The sequence below is a fragment of the Antechinus flavipes genome, chromosome 1, assembly GCF_016432865.1.
Source record: "Antechinus flavipes isolate AdamAnt ecotype Samford, QLD, Australia chromosome 1, AdamAnt_v2, whole genome shotgun sequence".
Taxonomy (NCBI): Eukaryota; Metazoa; Chordata; class Mammalia; order Dasyuromorphia; family Dasyuridae; genus Antechinus; species Antechinus flavipes.
This window is the reverse complement of record NC_067398.1, coordinates 1,002,889-1,016,132: the sequence shown is the minus strand read 5'-3', so window position 1 is coordinate 1,016,132 and position 13,244 is coordinate 1,002,889. Positions and strand designations below refer to the sequence as shown.

The window sequence follows — 13,244 nt, the reverse complement described above, 5'->3', positions numbered from 1 at the left end:
CCCTGTGAGTGTGTGTGTGCATATGCATCAGTGCGTACATGTGTGCAATACCGCGCCTCCGTGTGCACGCTCCTGTGGGTACATGTGAGTGCATACAATGCGCCGCTGCGTGTGCACACCTGTGTGCAATACCGCGCCTCCGTGTGCACGCTCCTGTGGGTACATGTGAGTGCATACAATGCGCCGCTGCGTGTGCACACCTGTGTGCAATACCGCGCCTCCGTGTGCGCGTGTGTGCGAGCGAGCATCTGCGCGCAGGCCTCTGAGTCACGGGCGTCCCTTGACGCAGCTCTGGCCACAAAGTCCACAAACCAAGGACGGGCGTGTGCTGTGTTTGCTTTATCTGTCACACATATAGCACGCGCTAGACACAACCACGGGAACAAAAACAGCTTCTGGACACGAGCAGTAACGGGGGCTGGGGATGTGGACCCTAAGGGATGATGGGCACTCCCCCTTTGCCCCACACAGGACCACCTCCCCCCCCCCCGGAAGACAGATGACCAAAGGAAGGAAAGGGACAAAGAGGGTGGGGCCTCTCTCGGTGTATACAGAGGCCCGGACCGTATGTCTGGGCAGGGAGCAGGGCACTCGCCGCCCCTCTTGTGCCAGTCACGTTTCCCAGGGCCCGAGAGAATCTGCTTGCACTGCCCGGCGCCTGTGAGGGGGCTCAGGAAGGGGGTCTGGCTGTGGCAGCGCCCTCTCTCCTCGAGATGGAGTGGGGGAGACAGCAGGGGGGGGAGGGGGGGGGGGGAGGGGCGGCGGGAACCTGGCGAGGAGGAGGGAACCCGGGGCGGGGCTCAGCCCTCCCCCTGACCGTGCGCTGAGCTTTCTCCCCCCCTTTCTCCCCCCCTTTCTCCCCTCCCCCTCTCCCCCCCTCCCCCGCCCCGGACCGGGGATCACGGCTGACCGAGCGGCGCCTGCGGGTTAGACAGGAACTAGTCCGGCACCCGCTCCGGACACGGCACCGCGGGGGGCGGGCGCAATAGCTGCGGCACTTCCCCCCACTTTCCCCCATTCCCCCCGGGCAGAGCAAGCTCTCGCCACGCCTCCAAGCACCCTGGGGAGTCACTGAGCACCAAGTGGCCCAACCGAGGCTGCGCAGACGGGGAGGTCCGGCCTGGGGGCGTCGGGCAGCAGCCCCGGGCTTCCCTTCCCCGCATCCCGGGCTCCAGCGCCTCGGGGGTTAAAAACCCAGCGGCGTTTTCCTCGGAGGCCGAGCTTCGGCCTCTCTGTGGCCGCTGGACCCGGAGGGCTCGGGAGGGGAAAGTGAGGCCGGGAGTTCGCCCAGTCCCCTGCATCCCCTGAGGCCTCGGAGAACGCAGGACAAACAACAAGGCGACTCCTCCCTGCCCCCAGGGCCTCCCTCTGAGGTCCTGAGCCTCCTGGGCTTGGAGTTAGGAAGATCCGAGTTCACAGCCCGCCTTCGATCCTTAGTAGTTGTGGGAGCCCGAGGCGGCTCTTTGACTTCTCAGCCTCAGTTTCCTTATCTGCAAAATGGGGATAGCCCCTCTCTGAAGCACTTCCAAGCCTTGAGAAGCCTCGGAAAGCGCGCTGTGATGGTGAGTGCCCCCAGGTGAGTGTTCCTCCTCCTCCTCCAGGTGGGATTCCTCCCAGGTGCGTCCTCCTCCCTTCGCTGAGCCTTGCGCCAATGCGGTGACCCAGGACTCGTTTCCGCTGGGCTTAGTCCCACTGAGGGTTTCTGAATCGCAGAGGGGGCGGACGGAGGGCGCCCTCCCCCCCCTCGGCAAAGCCTCTGGCCGGCTGTGAGCGCCGAGCTCCCCAGCCTTTGGGGGCCACAGGAGCCGCGGGAGGGAGAGCGTGGGGGCCTGGCTGTCCGGCCCTACTGCCGTGACCGCTGCCTGCGCTCGGCCGGAGGGAAATCCAAAGAGCCCCCTGACGTTGGAAGCGCCTGGGCTGGCCTGTAAACCCGTCTGACAGGAGCCCCTGATCCCGGACCTCCAAGCGGGAGCGGCCTCTTGCCCCATGGGTCAGCCTGGGGGGGGAGGGGGGGGGGGGTCCTTTGGAAGGTTCTCCACGTGGCCAGGAGAGAGAACCCGAGTCAGCCGCGGAGAGGATGGGGGCGGGGCGCCTCCTTTGCCGGCCAATCAGGCTGACGACTCTCCGGACCTCAGGGCCGCGACCTCCGAGTCCTCCGCGGCGAACTTGCCGTTGAGCTGCTCGTTGTGGGCATCGGGAGAGTAAAGGTAAACCGGGACCTCTGTAAGCGAGGTGGCGGTGTAGGAGGCAGAGCGGGTGGAGCAGCGGTCCCTGCGCCGCTGGCCCCACTGGGTCTTGCACTGGGCCCACTGCCGCTTCAGGGCGCCTTGGACCTGCAGAGGCGGGAGGGGGGGGGGGGTCCTTTGGAAGGTTCTCCACGTGGCCAGGAGAGAGAACCCGAGTCAGCCGCGGAGAGGATGGGGGCGGGGCGCCTCCTTTGCCGGCCAATCAGGCTGACGACTCTCCGGACCTCAGGGCCGCGACCTCCGGGTCCTCCGCGGCGAACTTGCCGTTGAGCTGCTCGTTGTGGGCATCGGGAGAGTAAAGGTAAACCGGGACCTCTGTAAGCGAGGTGGCGGTGTAGGAGGCAGAGCGGGTGGAGCAGCGGTCCCTGCGCCGCTGGCCCCACTGGGTCTTGCACTGGGCCCACTGCCGCTTCAGGGCGCCTTGGACCTGCAGAGGCGGGAGGGGGGTTAGTGCCGCCGGGAGCCCCCCAGCCCCTCCCCCTCGCACCGCCCCCCGGGCCACGCCCGGCTCCCGTTTCCATCAGGACCCGAGGCCCAAAGGCCCGGCTGCGGATGGATGCGCGCCCTGGGCGCCCTCGGGCCTAATTAGAGGCAAAACCAGGCAAGGCCGGGGGAGGGGCGGCGGGAACCTGGCGAGGAGGAGGGAACCCGGGGCGGGGCTCAGCCCTCCCCCTGACCGTGCGCTGAGCTTTCTCCCCCCCTTTCTCCCCTCCCCCGCCCCGCGGGCTCAGCCCCTTAGCCAGGTGGCCCCCGCCTGGTCCTGGGCTGTCAGACTGGGGACGCTGCAGTGTGTGTGTGTGTGTGTGTGTGTGTGTGTGTGTGTGTGTGTGTGTGTGTGTGTGTGTGTGTGTGTGTGTGTGTGTGTGTGTGTGTGTGTGTGTGTGTGTGTGTGTGTGTGTGTGTGTGTGTGTGTGTGTGTGTGTGTGTGTGTGTGTGTGTGTGTGTGTGTGTGTGTGTGTGTGTGTGTGTGTGTGTGTGTGTGTGTGTGTGTGTGTGTGTGTGTGTGTGTGTGTGTGTGTGTGTGTGTGTGTGTGTGTGTGTGTGTGTGTGTGTGTGTGTGTGTGTGTGTGTGTGTGTGTGTGTGTGTGTGTGTGTGTGTGTGTGTGTGTGTGTGTGTGTGTGTGTGTGTGTGTGTGTGTGTGTGTGTGTGTGTGTGTGTGTGTGTGTGTGTGTGTGTGTGTGTGTGTGTGTGTGTGTGTGTGTGTGTGTGTGTGTGTGTGTGTGTGTGTGTGTGTGTGTGTGTGTGTGTGTGTGTGTGTGTGTGTGTGTGTGTGTGTGTGTGTGTGTGTGTGTGTGTGTGTGTGTGTGTGTGTGTGTGTGTGTGTGTGTGTGTGTGTGTGTGTGTGTGTGTGTGTGTGTGTGTGTGTGTGTGTGTGTGTGTGTGTGTGTGTGTGTGTGTGTGTGTGTGTGTGTGTGTGTGTGTGTGTGTGTGTGTGTGTGTGTGTGTGTGTGTGTGTGTGTGTGTGTGTGTGTGTGTGTGTGTGTGTGTGTGTGTGTGTGTGTGTGTGTGTGTGTGTGTGTGTGTGTGTGTGTGTGTGTGTGTGTGTGTGTGTGTGTGTGTGTGTGTGTGTGTGTGTGTGTGTGTGTGTGTGTGTGTGTGTGTGTGTGTGTGTGTGTGTGTGTGTGTGTGTGTGTGTGTGTGTGTGTGTGTGTGTGTGTGTGTGTGTGTGTGTGTGTGTGTGTGTGTGTGTGTGTGTGTGTGTGTGTGTGTGTGTGTGTGTGTGTGTGTGTGTGTGTGTGTGTGTGTGTGTGTGTGTGTGTGTGTGTGTGTGTGTGTGTGTGTGTGTGTGTGTGTGTGTGTGTGTGTGTGTGTGTGTGTGTGTGTGTGTGTGTGTGTGTGTGTGTGTGTGTGTGTGTGTGTGTGTGTGTGTGTGTGTGTGTGTGTGTGTGTGTGTGTGTGTGTGTGTGTGTGTGTGTGTGTGTGTGTGTGTGTGTGTGTGTGTGTGTGTGTGTGTGTGTGTGTGTGTGTGTGTGTGTGTGTGTGTGTGTGTGTGTGTGTGTGTGTGTGTGTGTGTGTGTGTGTGTGTGTGTGTGTGTGTGTGTGTGTGTGTGTGTGTGTGTGTGTGTGTGTGTGTGTGTGTGTGTGTGTGTGTGTGTGTGTGTGTGTGTGTGTGTGTGTGTGTGTGTGTGTGTGTGTGTGTGTGTGTGTGTGTGTGTGTGTGTGTGTGTGTGTGTGTGTGTGTGTGTGTGTGTGTGTGTGTGTGTGTGTGTGTGTGTGTGTGTGTGTGTGTGTGTGTGTGTGTGTGTGTGTGTGTGTGTGTGTGTGTGTGTGTGTGTGTGTGTGTGTGTGTGTGTGTGTGTGTGTGTGTGTGTGTGTGTGTGTGTGTGTGTGTGTGTGTGTGTGTGTGTGTGTGTGTGTGTGTGTGTGTGTGTGTGTGTGTGTGTGTGTGTGTGTGTGTGTGTGTGTGTGTGTGTGTGTGTGTGTGTGTGTGTGTGTGTGTGTGTGTGTGTGTGTGTGTGTGTGTGTGTGTGTGTGTGTGTGTGTGTGTGTGTGTGTGTGTGTGTGTGTGTGTGTGTGTGTGTGTGTGTGTGTGTGTGTGTGTGTGTGTGTGTGTGTGTGTGTGTGTGTGTGTGTGTGTGTGTGTGTGTGTGTGTGTGTGTGTGTGTGTGTGTGTGTGTGTGTGTGTGTGTGTGTGTGTGTGTGTGTGTGTGTGTGTGTGTGTGTGTGTGTGTGTGTGTGTGTGTGTGTGTGTGTGTGTGTGTGTGTGTGTGTGTGTGTGTGTGTGTGTGTGTGTGTGTGTGTGTGTGTGTGTGTGTGTGTGTGTGTGTGTGTGTGTGTGTGTGTGTGTGTGTGTGTGTGTGTGTGTGTGTGTGTGTGTGTGTGTCGAGGCGGCTCTTTGACTTCTCAGCCTCAGTTTCCTTATCTGCAAAATGGGGATAGCCCCTCTCTGAAGCACTTCCAAGCCTTGAGAAGCCTCGGAAAGCGCGCTGTGATGGTGAGTGCCCCCAGGTGAGTGTTCCTCCTCCTCCTCCAGGTGGGATTCCTCCCAGGTGCGTCCTCCTCCCTTCGCTGAGCCTTGCGCCAATGCGGTGACCCAGGACTCGTTTCCGCTGGGCTTAGTCCCACAGGGTTTCTGAATCGCAGAGGGGGCGGACGGAGGGCGCCCTCCCCCCCCTCGGCAAAGCCTCTGGCCGGCTGTGAGCGCCGAGCTCCCCAGCCTTTGGGGGCCACAGGAGCCGCGGGAGGGAGAGCGTGGGGGCCTGGCTGTCCGGCCCTACTGCCGTGACCGCTGCCTGCGCTCGGCCGGAGGGAAATCCAAAGAGCCCCCTGACGTTGGAAGCGCCTGGGCTGGCCTGTAAACCCGTCTGACAGGAGCCCCTGATCCCGGACCTCCAAGCGGGAGCGGCCTCTTGCCCCATGGGTCAGCCTGGGGGGGGAGGGTCTCCCTGAGCTTAGCCAGCCCTAGACCAGCCTTGCAGCTGCCCCCCAGGGCCTCCCTCTGAGGTCCTGAGCCTCCTGGGCTTGGAGTTAGGAAGATCCGAGTTCACAGCCCGCCTTCGATCCTTAGTAGTTGTGGGAGCCCGAGGCGGCTCTTTGACTTCTCAGCCTCAGTTTCCTTATCTGCAAAATGGGGATAGCCCCTCTCTGAAGCACTTCCAAGCCTTGAGAAGCCTCGGAAAGCGCGCTGTGATGGTGAGTGCCCCCAGGTGAGTGTTCCTCCTCCTCCTCCAGGTGGGATTCCTCCCAGGTGCGTCCTCCTCCCTTCGCTGAGCCTTGCGCCAATGCGGTGACCCAGGACTCGTTTCCGCTGGGCTTAGTCCCACTGAGGGTTTCTGAATCGCAGAGGGGGCGGACGGAGGGCGCCCTCCCCCCCCTCGGCAAAGCCTCTGGCCGGCTGTGAGCGCCGAGCTCCCCAGCCTTTGGGGGCCACAGGAGCCGCGGGAGGGAGAGCGTGGGGGCCTGGCTGTCCGGCCCTACTGCCGTGACCGCTGCCTGCGCTCGGCCGGAGGGAAATCCAAAGAGCCCCCTGACGTTGGAAGCGCCTGGGCTGGCCTGTAAACCCGTCTGACAGGAGCCCCTGATCCCGGACCTCCAAGCGGGAGCGGCCTCTTGCCCCATGGGTCAGCCTGGGGGGGGAGGGGGTGGGGGGGGCGGGGTGGGGGGGGTGGGGGGTGGGGGGTGGGGGGTGGGGGGTGGGGGGTGGGGGGTGGGGGGTGGGGGGTGGGGGGTGGGGGGTGGGGGGGGTGGGGGGTGGGGGGTGGGGGGTGGGGGGTGGGGGGTGGGGGGTGGGGGGTGGGGGGTGGGGGGTGGGGGGTGGGGGGTGGGGGGTGGGGGGTGGGGGGTGGGGGGTGGGGGGTGGGGGGTGGGGGGTGGGGGGTGGGGGGTGGGGGGTGGGGGGTGGGGGGTGGGGGGTGGGGGGTGGGGGGGGTGGGGGGTGGGGGGTGGGGGGTGGGGGGTGGGGGGTGGGGGGTGGGGGGTGGGGGGTGGGGGGTGGGGGGTGGGGGGTGGGGGGTGGGGGGTGGGGGGTGGGGGGTGGGGGGTGGGGGGTGGGGGGTGGGGGGTGGGGGGTGGGGGGTGGGGGGGGGGAGGGTCTCCCTGAGCTTAGCCAGCCCTAGACCAGCCTTGCAGCTGCCCCCCAGGGCCTCCCTCTGAGGTCCTGAGCCTCCTGGGCTTGGAGTTAGGAAGATCCGAGTTCACAGCCCGCCTTCGATCCTTAGTAGTTGTGGGAGCCCGAGGCGGCTCTTTGACTTCTCAGCCTCAGTTTCCTTATCTGCAAAATGGGGATAGCCCCTCTCTGAAGCACTTCCAAGCCTTGAGAAGCCTCGGAAAGCGCGCTGTGATGGTGAGTGCCCCCAGGTGAGTGTTCCTCCTCCTCCTCCTCCTCCTCTTTCCTTCCCTCCTCCTCCTCCTCCTCCTCCTCCTCCTCCTCCTCCTCCTCCTCCTCCTCCTCCTCTTTCCTTCCCTCCTCCTCCTCCTCCTCCTCTTTCCTTCCCTCCTCCTCCTCCTCTTTCCTTCCCTCCTCCTCCTCCTCCTCCTCCTCCTCTTTCCTTCCCTCCTCCTCCTCCTCTTTCCTTTCCCTCCCTCCTCCCTCTCCTCCTCTTTCCTTCCCTCCTCCTCCTCCTCTTTCCTTCCCTCCTCCTCCTCCTCCTCTTTCCTTCCCTCCTCCTCCTCCTCCTCCTCCTCTTTCCTTCCCTCCTCCTCCTCCTCTTTCCTTCCCTCCTCCTCCTCCTCCTCTTTCCTTCCCTCCTCCTCCTCCTCCTCCTCCTCTTTCCTTCCCTCCGGCGAACCTTCTGGGACCCTTGGGATGCTGACGCTGTCTGCCCGAGCTCCCGGGCCTCCCTGTGCCCTTGAGCAGCCCCAGCCCAGGCACAATGGCTCCAGGTCATTTTGCAGATGAGGAAACTGAGGCAGGCAGAGTGAAGTGACAAGCCCAGGGGCACCCAGCGAGGAGGGGTCCGAGGCCAAATCTGAACTTGGGTCCCGCACTCTATCCGTGCCCGGGCAGCTCCGCCAGACAATTTGCGGGTGAATTCTGCAGCCGCCTCCCCCGCCCCGCGGGCTCAGCCCGTTAGCCAGGTGGCCCCCGCCTGGTCCTGGGCTGTCAGACTGGGGACGCTGCAGTCCTCCCGCTCTGCTGGAGAGGAGCGGCTCAGGAGGGCGCCCCCAGCTCAGGAAGCACCGCGGCTCCCCGGGGCTCCCCGGATCAAACGCGGCCTCCGTTGGGCTGTTAGTGCCCCGGACGCTGGGGGAGGCCCGTGGAGCCCCCGGACGCTGGGGAGGCCCGTGGAGCCCCTGGACCCCCGGACGCTGGGGAGGCCCTTGGAGCCCCCGGACGCTGGGGAGGCCCGTGGAGCCCCCGGACGCTGGGGAGGCCCGTGGAGCCCCCGGACCCTGGGGAGGCCCGTGGAGCCCCCGGACGCTGGGGAGGCCCGTGGAGCCCCCGGACGCTGGGGAGGCCCGTGGAGCCCCGAACCCTGGGGAGGCCCGTGGAGCCCCGAACCCTGGGGAGGCCCGTGGAGCCCCCGACGCTGGGGAGGCCCGTGGAGCCCCCGACGCTGGGGAGGCCCGTGGAGCCCCGAACCCTGGGGAGGCCCGTGGAGCCCCGAACCCTGGGGAGGCCCGTGGAGCCCCGAACCCTGGGGAGGCCCGTGGAGCCCCGAACCCTGGGGAGGCCCGTGGAGCCCCCGGACGCTGGGGAGGCCCTTGGAGCCCCCGGACGCTGGGGAGGCCCTTGGAGCCCCCGGACGCTGGGGAGGCCCTTGGAGCCCCCGGACGCTGGGGAGGCCCGTGGAGCCCCCGGACCCTGGGGAGGCCCGTGGAGCCCCGAACCCTGGGGAGGCCCGTGGAGCCCCCGACGCTGGGGAGGCCCTTGGAGCCCCCGGACGCTGGGGAGGCCCTTGGAGCCCCCGGACCCTGGGGAGGCCCGTGGAGCCCCCGACGCTGGGGAGGCCCTTGGAGCCCCCGGACCCTGGGGAGGCCCGTGGAGCCCCTGGACCCCCGGACGCTGGGGAGGCCCTTGGAGCCCCCGGACCCTGGGGAGGCCCGTGGAGCCCCCGACGCTGGGGAGGCCCTTGGAGCCCCCGGACCCTGGGGAGGCCCGTGGAGCCCCCGACGCTGGGGAGGCCCTTGGAGCCCCCGGACCCTGGGGAGGCCCGTGGAGCCCCCGACGCTGGGGAGGCCCTTGGAGCCCCCGGACCCTGGGGAGGCCCGTGGAGCCCCCGACGCTGGGGAGGCCCTTGGAGCCCCCGGACCCTGGGGAGGCCCGTGGAGCCCCCGACGCTGGGGAGGCCCTTGGAGCCCCCGGACGCTGGGGAGGCCCTTGGAGCCCCCGGACGCTGGGGAGGCCCTTGGAGCCCCCGGACCCTGGGGAGGCCCGTGGAGCCCCCGACGCTGGGGAGGCCCTTGGAGCCCCCGGACCCTGGGGAGGCCCGTGGAGCCCCCGACGCTGGGGAGGCCCTTGGAGCCCCCGGACGCTGGGGAGGCCCTTGGAGCCCCCGGACGCTGGGGAGGCCCTTGGAGCCCCCGGACGCTGGGGAGGCCCTTGGAGCCCCCGGACCCTGGGGAGGCCCGTGGAGCCCCCGACGCTGGGGAGGCCCTTGGAGCCCCCGGACCCTGGGGAGGCCCGTGGAGCCCCCGACGCTGGGGAGGCCCTTGGAGCCCCCGGACGCTGGGGAGGCCCTTGGAGCCCCCGGACCCTGGGGAGGCCCGTGGAGCCCCCGACGCTGGGGAGGCCCTTGGAGCCCCCGGACCCTGGGGAGGCCCGTGGAGCCCCCGACGCTGGGGAGGCCCTTGGAGCCCCCGGACCCTGGGGAGGCCCGTGGAGCCCCCGACGCTGGGGAGGCCCTTGGAGCCCCCGGACCCTGGGGAGGCCCGTGGAGCCCCCGACGCTGGGGAGGCCCTTGGAGCCCCCGGACCCTGGGGAGGCCCGTGGAGCCCCCGGACGCTGGGGAGGCCCTTGGAGCCCCCGGACGCTGGGGAGGCCCTTGGAGCCCCCGGACCCTGGGGAGGCCCGTGGAGCCCCGAACCCTGGGGAGGCCCGTGGAGCCCCCGGACCCTGGGGAGGCCCATGGAGCCCCCGAACCCTGGGGAGGCCCGTGGAGCCCCCGACGCTGGGGAGGCCCTTGGAGCCCCCGGACCCTGGGGAGGCCCGTGGAGCCCCGAACCCTGGGGAGGCCCGTGGAGCCCCTGGACCCCCGGACGCTGGGGAGGCCCTTGGAGCCCCCGGACCCTGGGGAGGCCCGTGGAGCCCCCGACGCTGGGGAGGCCCTTGGAGCCCCCGGACGCTGGGGAGGCCCGTGGAGCCCCCGACGCTGGGGAGGCCCGTGGAGCCCCCGACGCTGGGGAGGCCCGTGGAGCCCCCGGACGCTGGGGAGGCCCGTGGAGCCCCCGGACCCTGGGGAGGCCCGTGGAGCCCCGAACCCTGGGGAGGCCCGTGGAGCCCCTGGACCCCCGGACGCTGGGGAGGCCCGTGGAGCCCCTGGACCCCCGGACGCTGGGGAGGCCCTTGGAGCCCCCGGACCCTGGGGAGGCCCGTGGAGCCCCCGAACCCTGGGGAGGCCCGTGGAGCCCCGATGCTGGCACATGCTCACCTCTCCATTGAAGAAGCAGAAGATGGTTGCCACAAGCAGGCCCTGGACACGAAAACAAGGGGAAAAGAAGGCGAGAAAGGGGTGTCAGCGATGGCCGGGTCTCTGCCGGATTTCTAAGCAATTAACGGGGCGGGACTCCCGGGGACCGGGGCCCCACGTGACCTCACACGTTCTCAGCTTCCCCAGCTTTCAAGTCAGAGAAGCCCCATCTAGCGCCCCCTGCGGTCCGGACAGGTCCGGGCTTCTTGTAAACGGGACGCTGATGAACAGGAGGAGCAAGATGGCGCCGACACGAAGGCAGCGGGAATTGCCCGAAGTGGGGCCCCTGGGGGGGGGGGGTGGTAAAGATCTCGCCACTTGCTGTCAGTCTCAATGGCTTGGATCAAGGATCTAGTGGGATAGCAACCCAGTGCATGGGAGAGTAAAGTGCACAGCCAGCTTCCTCCTCCTCCTCCTCTCCTCCTCTTCCTCCTCACCAATTCTTCCCTCTGAGCCGGACTCAGCCCCCATGGCCCCCCATAGTCCCCCCACCCCCAGGGCGCTTTTTTCTGCCCTTGCGGCCTCGAGCTCCCCAGCGTCATTCCAGTCGCGGGTCGGGGCTGACCCCGAGCGGGACGTTCTCCCACCGCCGGGAACGGCCGGGCCGGCCGGAGCTTCTCCGGGCCCATCTGCGTCCCTGCGGCCATCTCCTCTCCCCCACCTTGAAACAACCCCTCCCCCCCACCTTTATGAGTCTTTGCGGCCCGGGCGGGCGCGCGCTCCCTCCCGCCCCCGCTGGACGCGCCTGGTAGTGCATGAGCACGTGCATGACGTAATCGTAGACCTCTCCGGGCAGCTTGCCCTCGGGCCGCCAGGGGATGACCACGAACTGGATGCCCAGCAGGGGCACGAGGATCAGCGTGGCGCGCACGGCCTTCATGTACATGGTGGACTCGGCGCGGTGCGTGTCCCGCAGCTTGGTCACCAGCACGCGCACGATGTTGAGCAGGAAGAAGAAATTAACCTGGGGGGGGCGGGTGGGGGGGGCGGGTGGGGGGGGGGTGGGGGGGGTGGGGGCGGGGGGGGGGTGGGGGGGGCGGGGGGGGTGGGGTGGGGGGGGGGCGGGGGGGTGGGGGGGGGGTGGCGGGGGGGGGGGGACCCAGGGGATGACCACGAACTGGATGCCCAGCAGGGGCACGAGGATCAGCGTGGCGCGCACGGCCTTCATGTACATGGTGGACTCGGCGCGGTGCGTGTCCCGCAGCTTGGTCACCAGCACGCGCACGATGTTGAGCAGGAAGAAGAAATTAACCTGGGGGGGGCGGGGGGGTGGGGGGGGGGGGAGGTGGGGGGGGGGCGGGGTGGGGGGGGGGGTGAGGGGGGGGGGGGCTGGGGGGGGGGGGGGAGGTGGGGGGGGGGGGAGGTGGGGGGGGGGCGGGGTGGGGGGGGGAGGGGGGTGGGGGGAGGGGGGGGGTGGGCGGGGGGGGGGGGATGGGGGGGGGGGGAGGTGGGGGGGGGGTGGGGGTGGGGGGGGGGGGGACCCAGGGGATGACCCGGGGGTGACCCCGAGGATGACCCCGGGTGCAGGCCGTGGGAGGAGCTGTGGGTCAGCAGCCCGGGTGTGGAGGGGATGTGGAACCCAAATCCCACATCCTCATCCAGACCCTGGAAGCCAGAGCAAGAGAACCGCGGCTCCCAGGGCCAGGCTCCAGCCAGCCAGGAGGCAGCGCGCATTTGGGGCTAGCTGATGTCGGGGTGCTGGCCGAGGAGCGCCCGCCATTTGTGCCTCCCTTCTGGCCACCACGGCTGAGCTCCAGCGGGGCTCGGGGGGATCCTCACACTCCCTGGGGGTCCTCACCCCCTCCCCGGGGGGATCCTCACACTCCCTGGGGGTCCTCACCCCCTCCCCGGGGGGATCCTCACACTCCCTGGGGGTCCTCACCCCCTCCCCGGGGGGATCCTCACACTCCCTGGGGGTCCTCACCCCCTCCCCGGGGGGATCCTCACACTCCCTGGGGGTCCTCACCCCCTCCCCGGGGGGATCCTCACACTCCCTGGGGGTCCTCACCCCCTCCCCGGGGGGATCCTCACACTCCCTGGGGGTCCTCACCCCCTCCCCGGGGGGATCCTCACACTCCCTGGGGGTCCTCACCCCCTCCCCGGGGGGATCCTCACACTCCCTGGGGGTCCTCACCCCCTCCCCGGGGGGATCCTCACACTCCCTGGGGGTCCTCACCCCCTCCCCGGGGGGATCCTCACACTCCCTGGGGGTCCTCACCCCCTCCCCGGGGGGATCCTCACACTCCCTGGGGGTCCTCACCCCCTCCCCGGGGGGATCCTCACACTCCCTGGGGGTCCTCACCCCCTCCCCGGGGGGATCCTCACACTCCCTGGGGGTCCTCACCCCCTCCCCGGGGGGATCCTCACACTCCCTGGGGGTCCTCACCCCCTCCCCGGGGGGATCCTCACACTCCCTGGGGGTCCTCACCCCCTCCCCGGGGGGATCCTCACACTCCCTGGGGGTCCTCACCCCCTCCCCGGGGGGATCCTCACACTCCCTGGGGGTCCTCACCCCCTCCCCGGGGGGATCCTCACACTCCCTGGGGGTCCTCACCCCCTCCCCGGGGGGATCCTCACACTCCCTGGGGGTCCTCACCCCCTCCCCGGGGGGATCCTCACACTCCCTGGGGGTCCTCACCCCCTCCCCGGGGGGATCCTCACACTCCCTGGGGGTCCTCACCCCCTCCCCGGGGGGATCCTCACACTCCCTGGGGGTCCTCACCCCCTCCCCGGGGGGATCCTCACACTCCCTGGGGGTCCTCACCCCCTCCCCGGGGGGATCCTCACACTCCCTGGGGGTCCTCACCCCCTCCCCGGGGGGATCCTCACACTCCCTGGGGGTCCTCACCCCCTCCCCGGGGGGATCCTCACACTCCCTGGGGGTCCTCACCCCCTCCCCGGGGGGATCCTCACACTCCCTGGGGGTCC

General features: G+C 67.9%; 1 protein-coding gene across 1 annotated transcript in view; it reads right to left on the bottom strand.

Moving 5' to 3' along the window:
- Window positions 1-2,016: 2,016 nt before the first annotated feature.
- Window positions 2,017-13,244, bottom strand: part of CALCR (calcitonin receptor) — a 70,273-nt gene continuing 59,045 nt past the window's right edge. Inside the window, exons 10-12 of the mRNA XM_051977224.1 lie at window positions 11,062-11,305; window positions 10,278-10,319; window positions 2,017-2,333 (exon numbers count right to left, since the gene is read on the bottom strand). Coding sequence (XP_051833184.1) covers window positions 2,109-2,333; window positions 10,278-10,319; window positions 11,062-11,305 — 511 coding nt within the window. The 3' untranslated portion in view covers window positions 2,017-2,108. The remainder of the gene's footprint in view (window positions 2,334-10,277; window positions 10,320-11,061; window positions 11,306-13,244) is intronic.